The sequence below is a fragment of the Lutjanus erythropterus genome, chromosome 8 (genome assembly GCF_056507025.1).
Source record: "Lutjanus erythropterus isolate fLutEry1 chromosome 8, fLutEry1.hap2, whole genome shotgun sequence".
Lineage (NCBI taxonomy): Eukaryota > Metazoa > Chordata > Actinopteri > Lutjaniformes > Lutjanidae > Lutjanus > Lutjanus erythropterus.
The window spans coordinates 33,038,958-33,052,716 of record NC_139324.1 but is presented as its reverse complement, the minus strand read 5'-3'; the positions used below and the strand labels follow the sequence as shown (position 1 = coordinate 33,052,716).

The following is a 13,759-nucleotide window of genomic DNA, read 5'->3' as shown; positions in this document are numbered from 1 at the left end:
AGGTCATAAAATATGCAAAACCGTTTGCAATTGCATCACCCCGGTCTGTCTTTTACATGATTTAAGCCTCGCTACAATTTTCCTTCATGGTTCTCACCACACATGCTCGGACCTCCAGGGCTGCAGAGAACTACTTGACTGTGTAAAACCTGAGTATGAGCTTGCACTGTGAAAATGAATGTGAAAAGCTTAAAATGTCCTGCTCTAATGGTCGATTCAAGTTAATCATGTTTAACCTTAGTTTCTTACCTACCACATATCAAATTTTCAGCACTTTAAATCTTCTTCTAAGAATTATGAGCCATGCAGTTGTTATTTTTCAGGATGAACACCGAAGATGCTATGTCTTTCCTGCTTTTCTCTTTTACCCTTCTACCATCCCAAAAATATGCCGAACGGTGATCCCAAAAATTGAGGTATGTACTGAAACACAGATTTTGTGTGTGTCCCTTTTGAATCCCTAATAAATTTAGATATGAATCATTTGAGGCGGTTGCTCTGTCTATTGGAGCAAAGTTCAAAATGGCTTCCTGATTTATTCATCCTTGATTATTATAAAAAGATGAAGTGTCAAAGAGGAAGAAGAGCAGACAGTGGAAGAGAGAGGCAGGCAGAGGGAGGGTTTTAAAATGAACATTTACTATCCAGCAGGTCTGGAATTTCATCATCTTCGGGGCAAGGCCACTTGGCCTTTGGTGTTGTCAATTTTCTGAGGGCACAAAGGCCGAATGCCAGGGCAGCAAGGCCATCAAATGAAACCATGATTTTAAGTCCATGGAAATAATGAATTTAATTTATAGGTTAAGGATGATTTTATTTGAAATGGATGAATGAAATTGATTGTATTTGAAATAGGCTGATTTTTTTCTCCTTATTGTTTACAAACTACCAAAATTTATACAAACTCCTGAGTCAGAAGTTCATAAATGCACATACACAGGTGGGGATGTGGAATAAGAGGGACTAACGTATTAATGTTACAAACATCTCTTTAGGCAGATGTCACTTAAGTCAACGTAGTGATATGCAACCAATGCGTACGATTATATGTTGAGTTTCTTTTCCTATTTGTTCGCTAATTTATCAAACCGTAGACACAATGGCTGTTTTTTCCCAGTGGTTCATAACAGCAAGAAATCACACCATCCGACTGCTGGTTATTTGCTCAGTGTTTCACTTGATGTCGCCCAATAAGAAATCAGTATCTCAACAAACGACACTGGTGTCTAAAAATCGCATTGACAGGAAAGAGGCAGGGGAGAAAACGGCAAAATCAGCTGAGGCAGTGATGGCGGGGCATCAAGGCATCTGTGACTCCAGGGCAGATCATTTTTTGAGGGGCACAAGCCAAACTGAGGGGGCACAGTGGCCATGGCTGTCATGGCCGCCCTGAACTTCCTGCCCTGCAGTGCAGTGTATGTTTAGTCCACAACTGTAATATAAACCCACTTCAACAGCTTAGTCACTTATTAAAAAATAATTAACAATAATAATTATCTATGTTAATGTTCTGTACATGAGGATTTATGTCTGAAGACAGTTAATACATTTGATACAATCAAGACATTCGTCTCTGATTTGAAGAAAAAAATCAAAATGTCTTCCTAATTTATCCATTCTTGAGTATAACAAAAGCTGAAATGTAAAGAATCAAAGAGATCAAAAAATAATGAGCCAGAACTTGCCTGTCCAAAGTCAGGCAGAGGAGCTCTACAAGTGATGGGCTCTGAATTACAAGTGCAGAGACACGTTTAACATGCCGAGGGATGAAAATAAAACTGATAAGGCACGCGGCGAAGAGCCAGGCTGGAGGAAGGGGCTGGTGAAGTCTATAGTTAACAATGGCACTCATGTCAGGAGGAAACGGGAATTAAATGTCATTTAATGATATTTGCCATACAAGAGGCATTTAATGCCTATTAATATTGAGTCTAGAAGGAAGAAATCCTTTTGCAGAAGTATTCTGAATCAAAGGAGGTTTAAAGTGACGAATAAACAGGAAATGTAAAGTACAATAAATGTAAATGCTTCCGGGCTTTGTATGATATCAGCGTGTCAACAGATGGTTTAAACCGATATTTTTTTTTTAAAGAACGCTGTAAAGTAAATGTGTGTGTGTTCACTTACAAAGCAGTCTGTGTCCTTTGGTCCATAGCAGCCACCTGCACACTCACGATGGCAGCAGTCACTAACAAAGGGGCCAAAGCAACGGCCGTCACACTGCTCGGCACACACGGTCCTGGTTACTGTGGAGTGACAGATGCAGAAAAAGAAAGAGACACAGAACACACATCAAATAGCAAGTAAACCACCACAGCCAGAGGCAACTTAAAACTGGCGAACAATATCGATGCAGCCTTAAGAGCAGGAATATTCGGAAAAAAAGTACACTGACGGCAAATGTATCACTGCAAGAAAAATCGGCAAGACTACTGAATGAAAACAGCCAATATGTTCTTGTAGGCACGCTTGAGGAGTAATGGATTACATGTAACAGGATTACATAATTTTGATACAAAAAAGGCAAGTGTGTTCCTTGACAACTACAGATAAAATATTACAGATACGAGTATGCAGGATTCACAGGGTGGAAATGTCAACATTGTTTTGTCTTCAAATGCATAATACGTAACTTCCTGGGACTGTGGGTAGTGATGCTGCTGACCATGATGGGTGAAAAACACAAGTCCCAAAATGAGTTAATAGCACTTTATAATCTGTTGCTAGCTTTTTGTTGCTTCGCTGGCGAGCACACCAGCAGGCACCTTCTGAATCAAATGGAAATTAAATTAATTTGAACAGAAAAGCTTGTGTTGATCTGAAATGTCCGTGAACAAGCACGCCGTTTCACTGCTAGGCGCTGGATACACTGCTGGGTGGCCAGTCATGAGTCTGCTCCTGACACCTGCACTGCAACCGCCTGGTGAAAAGGTTAAAAATCAGCTGAAGCTAAACCATCTCTGCCGCCTACTAGCTACTTCAATCATGTTTTTGTCTCCCTCCGGGCTCCTCAGAGGGTCTCTAGCTGGATTTGACAGAAACACGGCGATTCCTATCTGACTCTGAGAGCGCCGCTGCCGTCCCTTCGTGGCGAACGTCTGTCCACCCTTTCCCCGCATGTCTGTCATAGACATACGAGCTGCAGTACGCCTTGTGTCTTGACAGCCATATGCAAATGTACACAGGACTCTGACATTTCACAGATAAAGACAGCTGGTAAAAGGAGTGCAAGCAGAGGGATTTATATGATAGAGCAGGAAAACCTTAGGAAATTAAATGCTGTTGGGGATGGATAAAGCTGTGAAAAACACAGGAAAAGGTTGCATGCAGTGCGTATATAGGATGTGCGTTTCATTTAACTCACTGGGGAACATGGGGTGTTTACTTTACTCATTATAGAAGAATAGTACAGTGACTTGACTGCTGCTCTATCTTCCGTGTCTGCACCAGTATTGGGCTTTACTCATTTCAAGAACTGTTTTGCTGCTATTTATTTCAAATCATATTACATCATTACACCCTAAGGACCAGTAATTTGCACAACTTGTTAGTTTGTACTTCCATCACACCCTCCAAATCCCATCCTTCCTGGCAAATCAGGATGCCTTTTTCCTGAGAAAACCAACATGCACTCATATCCGATTTTCTCGATCCCTCGAGTGTATAAAATCAAGTGGGGGGAAAAGTTCCTGCCACAAAATGACAACTCTCTAAACAAAGCTGATTTGTGAGGAAAACAACCAGTGATGAAGGAACACAAAAGAGAGTGTTGTTACTGGATAATTCAGATTTTTTCTTATCTTAGAATCAGTAACGGCAGACGTAGGCGCCGCAGCTGGTAGCTCCTTTAAACTTTTCTCATTTAATCTGTTATTTGTTTGGCTTTATTGCTGAAACACACTTCACCTGCGATACGTGTAGGTGCTGGAAAAGGAAGCGTAACAGTGGATTAAACAGGAGCAGACCTGTGCATATGGTTTCTTTCAACCATGCAATCAGATCAGGTGGATGCACCGCTGCAGACGACCCCCAGAGGAGTGGAGGAAGGCAGGGATACTTAGAGCTATGCTACAGCTGGGACTCTGGACAATGTTCGGCCATGAAAATGAAACGAAAACGAAAGGGGACTCGGGCTGACCAAGCAATGGTCAACACACAAGACTCCAGCAGTACAAGGGGAGATGTATGTATGTATGTATATGTAAACAGTGGTATATATCACTTTATTTTTTTAGTTTTATTTTTTATCCTATTCTACTTTGAAATGAATTAATTATCTCTATATATTTGTATGTGTGTCTAGCATGAAGGATCTACAACTCATTTTGTTGTGTAATCTTGTGTTGAATAATGCTAATAAATGGCCTTGATACACTGTAAAAGTGTTTTCAGTAGTAGCTGAAGTATTGTAATGTTTTGAATGAGTCCCACTCAGCTTTCTGCTTTAGTCACGGCAGTCTATTTTTGCGGATTATGACAAGTCGAAATTACATCCCGCTCACTTAACCTGCTCTTCTTATTTCAACAACAGCGTGTCAGTTAGGTTTATTTCAGTATTGTTTTAGATTTCTAATATTGGACCAGTGACGCTTGTCTGTCAATCATCACATAGAACCCGCCCCACGTTCTGCCCAATCTGATTCAAGGGTGGTGAAGTTCTGTCTGAATGGTAGGAGGACAGATGTTAGAAAACACAAGACAGGTTTTCAGGCTAGTGTATTTTAAGAATATCACTCAAACCAATGTATTTGATCCATATTGTGTAGACATTCATAACATATCTTAAAGTCTAGTTTTAATGGAAATAAAAGAAAAGGATTATGTCTCATACAAAGATAGACAGCCTCTTATTCAAACAGATAAAAACCAGTTCAGTGGTTGCTTTATGTCCTCCCCACCTCAGATAAAGTTGCTTAGATTCTCAGACAAATTTCACAACGTCCGTGTCTTTTACAGATTTGTACCTCGCTGTTGAGCCGTCATTTTCCTTTGGTGACTCAGAAAAAAGATTAAGTCTAAGGACTTGTGTCCACAGAGTTTTTTTTTTTTTTTCCTGGCACAAAGGTGCTGGCTGGGCACTGTGGATCACTGGGATGAAGCGTCTGTGCTGTTAAAAAAACAACGCTTTACATGGGGTTTGTTTCTATGACAACAATATCTTGACTATGACTGCCCCATTGTTGCACAGTCTACCATCACCACTTTGGTTTTTATCATCTTATTTGAATGTACTTGTTTGTGATTACCAACCAGAGGATGTGACGCCTCATTCTAACTTGGCTCGTCAGGCCAGCACCACAGGGATTTACATCTGTTCTACCCACTTGAAGGTGAGTTTGATGCACGGTTGTATTGAGTCAAGCAGCTGTAAAACATTGCCCAACCACATGGCACTCTTTCAAAAAGATGGAGCACTTGGAAAAAAAGATGCCTGGCGCAGCGCCTTTTTTCTAGATGGCCACGTGCAGCCACAGACGCTCTGTGCTATCAGGTTGTTAAGGAGCGGTAAAGGAAATAATTAAGCTGGAAAACTGGAAACTTTTAGTTTGACTTGCTGTAACTTTAGGTTGCATTAATGCAAACTGTTGATTAGAAAGCAATAAAATGATTAAGTACATCTGACTTAAGGCAAGTTGGTTCACCATTTCTCTTTTTCCAGTGTAATCGTATTTGCTGAAAAAGGTAAAAGTAAATTAGTCACATATATCATTACAAAGACTGAAATAAAAAGTTGACACAGTAGTCATTTTTTGGAAAACGTAACAAAACAGTACAAACCCAGTGCTGCTGTGTTAATGTGCACGGACGTTATTTGTGTGTGTGCATCCAAACAATGTTTTCATGTGGGCTGTGTCTCCCTTTGGGCATTGCGGCGACAAGATACTATCACAGTGATGGATACAAGCCACAGAGAACCCGGCAAACACACATGCAAACACACGCACACTTCACCCTACGCCTAACGTACCATCAGTGGCATTCCATTAACGGTGCCTGGGCTAAAATGAAACAGCCTACTTTACTCAAAAGACACTTTGTCAAACAAATGACCTTGCCAGGAGAGTGACGCAACGCTGTTGATCAATTCGGCTTTAAACTTACACTTTAAGGAAAAAAAAAACTAGAAACAGGCTGGTAACGACAAATACAAAAGGAATCCATCTCATAAAATATGCCTGGGAGCTTCAATTTGAACAGTCTGTGGACAGCAGCATCAGTCACAGGAACCACTGCCTCTCACTTCCAATTTACACGAGCTAAAATGTGCTTTTTCACATATGGTTTCCAAAAGAACTTCATAAATAAAGATGTGGGGGGTTTTTTTGCAGCAAAAACACTTTGTATACCTGGTGAAATTTGTCTCAGAATCTATGCAACTTTCATTTAAGTGCGGTGGGTGTAAAGTGACCACTGAACCAGATGTTGTCTGTCTTTATATGATGCATAAGATTGTCAAAACCCTGTATTTATTTTCCATTCGCATTAAAACTTCATTTTAGCACAAGATATGGAACAGCTGTCCATATAATATAGATAAAATGCACTGGTCAGACAGAATTCAACCAGCCTGGCCAGTCACAAACATATTTATAATGGATCAGGTCCTATAAGATGAATGACAGAAGAGTGTCACCGGTTCAAATTTGAAAAGTCACGTCTTTGTTGCTGTGATTGTTTGTAGGCAGCTCCCAAAATTAAGGATGTCCTTTTGTCCCGAGGACAATAAAAGTTGCACCTGGGACACAAAGATTTGGTGTCTGGGACAATCCTGGAACAGTACAAAAACTTATATTATGATCAACCAGTGACTAAAAGAAAAAGGAAAGGACAGTCAATTATGGCAAAACATCTGGAGTGATCCAAGTTTCCTACTTCAGATATGAGGGCTGGGAACAACCAGCAGAATTTCAATGGCAAACCAGAGTGAGCCAATGAAATGATGCGAGTTACTGAAACAAAATTATTATTCATCCTGTAGAATGAAAGAAAAAGAACTTCAATTTGGGACAAGTTAAGTCTGGGACGGTTGGAAGTAGAATTTGGGACAGTTATGGGACACTGAGGGGGAAAAAGCTAATTTTGAGCTATCAAACTGGGTCCAGTCAGCGGGTCAGTCCAACACCTCCCGAAACTCATGTCAAACTGTCAAATATGAATCGAGATTCTGTTACTGCATTGTCCGTTTCTCCCCTAAATTGTTTTCAGAAGCATATTTTAGTGCACCGTTTAGCTGAGAACAAGAAAGACTGCGATCAGTGGAACATTTTATGACCTGCTATGTCACACATTTCCTTCCTCTGACTAGCTGCAGGCACATTTTGTTGCTCTGATTGGGTCCATCCAATTGTGACAAGAGGCATTTTGGCCTGTTGATAACTACGCTTGAAAATAAAAAAACGAATGGAGAGGTCCCAACCAAAGGCTAAAGATACTCTCCAGTACAAAGGTTATAGATAAAAGTTAATAATTCTGTGCAATGCTGTATAAACACTTTTCTTGCAGCAAAATTTAGTATCTTCTCAACAGTGGGTTTAGTCAAAGTATTGCTAAACAAACTACTACTGCACAATGAATAAACTCAGTAAGTGGATTATGCTGTGGGAGGGCTTTGAAGAGTTTCTTTAGATGTTTTTAGCCTATTTTTGAACCGCTGTTCTTTGCAAAGGACTAAAACATAAATTTTAAAAGCCACCTTTTTATTCAATTTAATACTAACACAATGTGGTTCGATAAAGGTGTTTATCATGATGTTTGTTTCTGACAACAGATCAAATAAAAAGACACGAGGGTATAACTGGAAGACGATCTGACTGGTAGAAATCGTGTGTGTTATTGATTAGTTGTAGAATACAATAAAAATGTCAATGTAGCGCATCTTCCATGTGGTCCTGGTGGGACGTTTCTGACTACATATCCTTCTTCTTGCTGTCCAGCTCATACAAGAGATGCAGATTCACTGTGTGATATTTTAACCAAACTGTGTGTATTTTTTGCTGTGTTTTGAAGCCCCTCAGAGCTTTCTCTCAAAGCCAGGCAGTGAACCAAGGCACAGAGAAAAAGAAGTTCTTCAGTTTCTCTCTGTATTCCCCAGAATCTAAGTTTTACTGATCTACTTTGTTCCACAATAGGCTATCCCAAGGTAATCACTGTGCTGACTGAGGCCTTTTCACCCTCCACACAAGTAAGTGTTTAGATTTACCAGTTTTCAGCAACATCACAAAACAAAGTTACTGTACTGTCTATGATGCTACTGAGTAAATACAATCAATCCATGCATCACTGCCCAAAATGTTAATCATCTGTTATACTTATAGTTACATACTGAGCCCAAAATATTGAAAGCTTGAACGTCATTCTCTTTTTCTCTTTTGTCCTGGGTCGAATGTGCCCTGCAGACAAAACGACCGGCCCCAGCCTGGACCCCCCCCGGTAAAACCGGTCTAGAACCTTACGTTTTAGCTGTCAAGTGTTTCAGATGTACGACCCCAAAAACGAAACAAAGTCCTTATCGAAAGGGAGAGATATTTGTTGTGCTCCTTTGTCCAACAGCTTCCGTAACTAGAAGTAGCATTCAAAATGTGACTGTTTCTCACACTTGACACAAACAAGACTCCGAAGACAAATCACAGAACCAGATTGGAATGTTTTGACAATTTAATGAAAAAGCAGACAACAAAGGCATTCTAGGCATCCTCTTCCTGTTTTCAACAGCTGTTCTAACTACAAGGAACCACTGACGTATTCAGCCGATGGTCTCCGGCTAACTTAGTCACAGCTTTGATGTTTTGATTCACTCTCACCGCTTTTATTCTGTTGCAGAATCTTAGAAACTCGCTCTGTATACAGTTTTGATCCTGTCCTCCACACAAGTTCATGCCGCACCTGGAGCGTTTCAGGTGTTGAATTGTTGAATAGCTCAGATTTTGTTGATATGGTCATTTTTCCTTGATTTTTAATTAAGATTCTTTTTGTCTGCACAGGGTCTTTTTGCATTTTTTTTTTATATTCTGGAAATCATCTATGCCACTCAAACGGTTAGGGACTAGCTTGTAAACACGGTGGAGCTGAAACAGCTAAAGAGACAGATATTTCACTCAGAATTTGGTAGAGACCAAAAACACAGCTAAAAGGAGAGCGAATACTGACAAGTGGCAAATGTAAGTCTCCAAATGAATGATAACATTGTTCCGTAATTGTGCATAAATAAGCAAGTTCCTCATATTATCTTAAAAGGTGAGGACATGTTAATGTTGCGTTCAATTTCACTTTGTCTGATTAAACATACTTTAATATGTCTGATATTTCTCAGCCAAGTAATTGTTTCCCAGACAAAATGAAAAACAACAAATATAGTCATGCTATAATAAACTTATAATAACATTAAATCACACAATAAAACAAGTGAAGATTGTTCCTCTGCAGGAAAAAAAGCAGTGACTCCTGCTGAGAATCTTTTTTATTGTGTTTTTAATGATAATAATAAAGATATAATTGCCTGGATTGCCATTTGTCTGGCTGACCATCAACTGGCTAGAATCATAGTTTAGTAATTGTGGTGACCGTTGCACACCGTTGGAGTTGCACAGGTGCGACTAATAACTTTAACAATGGCTGTTCCATTCACTGTGTGCCAGTGACACAGCTTGGACAATCAGATCTGGCTCTGGCAAACACAATGCCATAATTAACGGTATTAGGTCCACCTGTGTAAAGGACTGCTGTTCATATTTTCACATTGTGGAAAGTTTTCAGACATTTGAAAAAAAGATATCCATTTTCTAGCCAAGAATGTCTTTTTCTAAATACCACAAGTTTATTGTAAATCATTGAAGGAGCAACATGTAACAATTGTGTATCCAAAAAAATGAGTACTGCAGTCCAATGGGCCTTTTCCACAGGTGCTTTTGGCTGCGCTGAGCCAAATTGTGCATTGCATTATCACTTTCATTGCATCTCTGGAGTGGGGCCAAAGCGAGCCCGACCCACCTCCGAGCTGGTCTTTCCTGCTGCGGCCAACCCTCCTTTTATTGTGAAGAATTTAAGGAAACATTGTGTTTGTCCCAGAGACATATGTGGACGGTTTAACCACCACTTTACAGCTGCCCAACTCAAGCCTCCTTGAGCTCGTCTTCAGGTAAAAGACACACCATCAAGCAGGTAGCCCTGTTCTAATGGAAATGCAAACCCTGGCTGTGCTGGCCTGAGCTCAGTGTTTGGAAAAGGGCCACAAAGTTGGCGAGTTGGAGAACACTGGCTGTATATTTCCTATTAAATATACAGTCTATGGTTAAAGTGAGTTGTTTCCCCTCACCTGCTCTTCCACAGACTCTAGGAAGCTGCAGGAGCGCAAGACAAGTGTAAGCAATGACGAGTCCTACACTGTAAACTGATCAGCGGATTATACCTGTCAGTTTTCAGTGTCAAGCCAAGGCCATTATCCTGAAAACAAACGCCTCTGAAAATACACACTCAGAAGTTTAAAGACAGAATCAGTGGGATTTGTCCAAGCTGTTCTTAAATGCACCAGAAAGATATTTAATAAACAATTGTTGAGTCTCATTCCCAGGATGTCAAATATCGATGTTCTGGGTTGGTAAAAGGACCGGAGCACAGCAAAATAATGAGGAAATAGGGAAAAAACAGGCAGAGGGCAAAGATGCAGATACACCCACCACCACACATTTCTAGTGGGTCATAAGTAATTGAAAGGGGTTATGTTATATGAATCTATACATAGGTTTTTTTTATGAAAATGTTGGATATTGTGGCTGTAAGTTCAGCGACTGCCTGCATTACTGCCTGTCAGACTCCATACATACATACATACATAACACATTTCTCAATTTAACTGCTATAACTGTTATCTACTCCTTTTCTTAGGACTCATATTATGATTTAATACAGTAAATATAACAGATTTCCTCCTTTAAAATAAATAAAACCAGACAAAAATCATATTGTATATTTATTATGGGGAAAAACTATCATGACTAAAGAGGCATCTGAAGTCAGAAGCATCCTGATCTGTTCAGACCCCTTCAGCTATGCTAGGCTGTGCTTACACAATCCATAAGAGCTCTCAGACAGCACTTTACAGTTGTTCTTCATGTACTTCTAGGGAAAACTGTCTACATCTACTTATAAAAGCGCACTCCACTACTTTTATATATCAGTGATTCGCAATACAAGGAGCTGTGTTGAATTGTAATTTACTTCTTGAGTGTATACACTTCACCCCTGAGGTGCTGACACCAAAAGCTGCTGTTTATTGTTGATTTTGAGACAGTTGAATAATTATTCATGAAAATGTCACAAAAAGCATCTTTGAAGTCATTTTTCCATTTGACATTTTTTGCACTTGTTCATTCCATATATTTCTACACGATAAAATTAAAGGTTAGGAGGGAGAAAAAAAAAAAAGCAGATGAAGGATGAATCATGACATCCACGTATGGATGAAGATGGCGAGATAGCGATAACGGCTAAAATGTGGCAGACAGACAGGGCCAGAACTTATCGGGGGGGCCGGTCTGTGACGTGTTGTTAATAGGTCCTGGTCAAACAGTTCATTCCTCATTATCTTAATGAGATCAGGACCGCAGAACAAATACGATGAGACATGCCAGGCTTGGAAGGCGCAGATGAAGTGGTCTGTGCACGGAGTGATGGAAAGAGAGGGGGAAATTGATGGCGAGGGTAGCGCAATCAAACTTGAAGAGGGAGAAGAGAAACAAAGAGACATTTAATGGGGAGAGGAAAAATGTGTGCGGATGCTTTTCTGCAGGCATGAATATGTATGTGCTGTGTTCGTAGTCAGGGGCAAGTTTCAGTGCGTGGTATATGTTGTGTATGTTTTGATCCACTGCAGACAAGCCAAAGATGGTTTTATATAAAAGATCAAGCTTGCTTTTGTGTGTGTAAGCGTTTGTAGGGGTGGTGAAGTGGTGTCTTAGACACAGATGGAGGGATGATAAAAAATGGATGGATGGATGGACATCTGTAGAGACAGTGTGTTAGACAGAGTGTTAAAATCTGTGACAGCAGATTGATAAATTTGCAGGCAAAAGAACGATGACTTCACACTTTTTCATATCCCCTGCTTAAAGACATGTACCACGTTTTTTTTTGTTTTTTTTTTTTTTTGGGGTGGTACTGTTGATTAGTTTATTTACCAAAGGCTGTTCACACATAAAGTTAAATTATCAGCGTGTCATGGATCCGCCATCGCTCCGTGTGTGTGTGTGTGTGTGTGTGTGTGTGCTCAGTTTCAAAACTTGAGCGACAGCAGTTCTCTTGTCTGACACTTTTTTACACCATGATGAATGATACGAAAGTACGATAAATTCCCACCATGACACATTGACTGAGTTATAAACTAGTAAAAGTAGTTGCTATTGCATTATATTATGCTGTGTCACTCAGTAGTATATTGAATGTTTATTAATATTTTAGCAATGCCTAGATGTTCCTGAATGTAACCCATGACAGTTCAAAGTATACTGCTGAAGCTAAGAGTCCTCAAACTGGGGGGGCGGGCCTCCCTGGGGTGGCTTATGTCACCCCAGGGGGGATAACCATGGGAAAAATATGGAATAAAACTAAGCTGAATTAATGTGATTCATGTTGGGAAAATAAACAAGAGTTAGCCTATGCTATGGTGCTGACTTTTATTTCACTAAAATTCAACTCTGATCCTATTTTATTAGTTGGATGATGGTAGTTAATGATTAATGAAAAAGTTTAAACCAGTGGCCTTATCCAAGGACATCGTGGTTTAGGTCCTGTTTGTTATTTAACCAGGTATCTTAAAAATAGCACTTCAGTTAAGTTTGGTTGATATGGGTCACATGTATGTTGCTTTATGTTTTGGCTTCTAATTGTGGACAGTTACTACAATAAAAACACCAGTCATCGTTCATATGCCTAAAATGACCTACAGTGCATATGTATGTTTGGCTGACAAGGACCTCTTATAGCCAGTGGTGGAAGATGTATTAATATAAAAGCAGCAACACCGTAGCGTAGAAACAGGCCACTCTGATACACGTCAAAGTCCTGCAACTTTTACTAAGTACAAAAGTACAACATTACTTAAACAAGTACTCATTATGAAGATTAATATATATACCTAAATACATAATTTATTATATATTAGTCACACATGCATATATAAGTATATTATACAAGTCTTTTATATATAATTATATGTAATTATAGATGCATTAATGTGTAAGCATCACTTTAATGTCGCGTTAATTACATATTTTACATTACAGTCTGCAAAGTACTGACTATAGCTGTCAAATAATGGAGTAAAGAGTTTTTTAATTTTATGCAAAATTGTAGTGGAGTACAGGTATGAAGTAGTGTGGTAGGGCACAAGTAATGTGTGCTGCAGAACTTCTCAGGGAAAAGGACCGGGTTGATGGATAGGTCAACAAAATGTGTGACATTTGACACAGGAGATGCCATTCAACATTGGTTTCTTTTAATCCTGGCCATGATATTTTCCTCACCCTGACCAAGTTGGGTTTTTTTAATAACCTTCCAGACTCCCATGAACAATTATTTTTTTTCCTCCTAACCTAACCACTCCTTAACAGTGTCAGCTCAGAAAACCACCGTTTTTGTGATGGTTGTGTCAGAGGCGCTGATTTTGGCACTTGGAAGGCTTGGAAGTCAACAAGCACCTTTTCTGTGGTTTAGATTGAAGGACCTGTTCAAACCCCGAGGCGCCAGCTCATTATTTTATAAATTA

General features: G+C 39.7%; 1 protein-coding gene across 1 annotated transcript in view; it reads right to left on the bottom strand.

Annotated features, from left to right (window-relative positions):
* Positions 1-13,759, bottom strand: part of erbb4b (erb-b2 receptor tyrosine kinase 4b) — a 459,675-nt gene that overhangs the window by 152,452 nt on the left and 293,464 nt on the right. Inside the window, exon 6 of the mRNA XM_084725337.1 lies at positions 2,128-2,246. Coding sequence (XP_084581463.1) covers positions 2,128-2,246 — 119 coding nt within the window. The remainder of the gene's footprint in view (positions 1-2,127; positions 2,247-13,759) is intronic.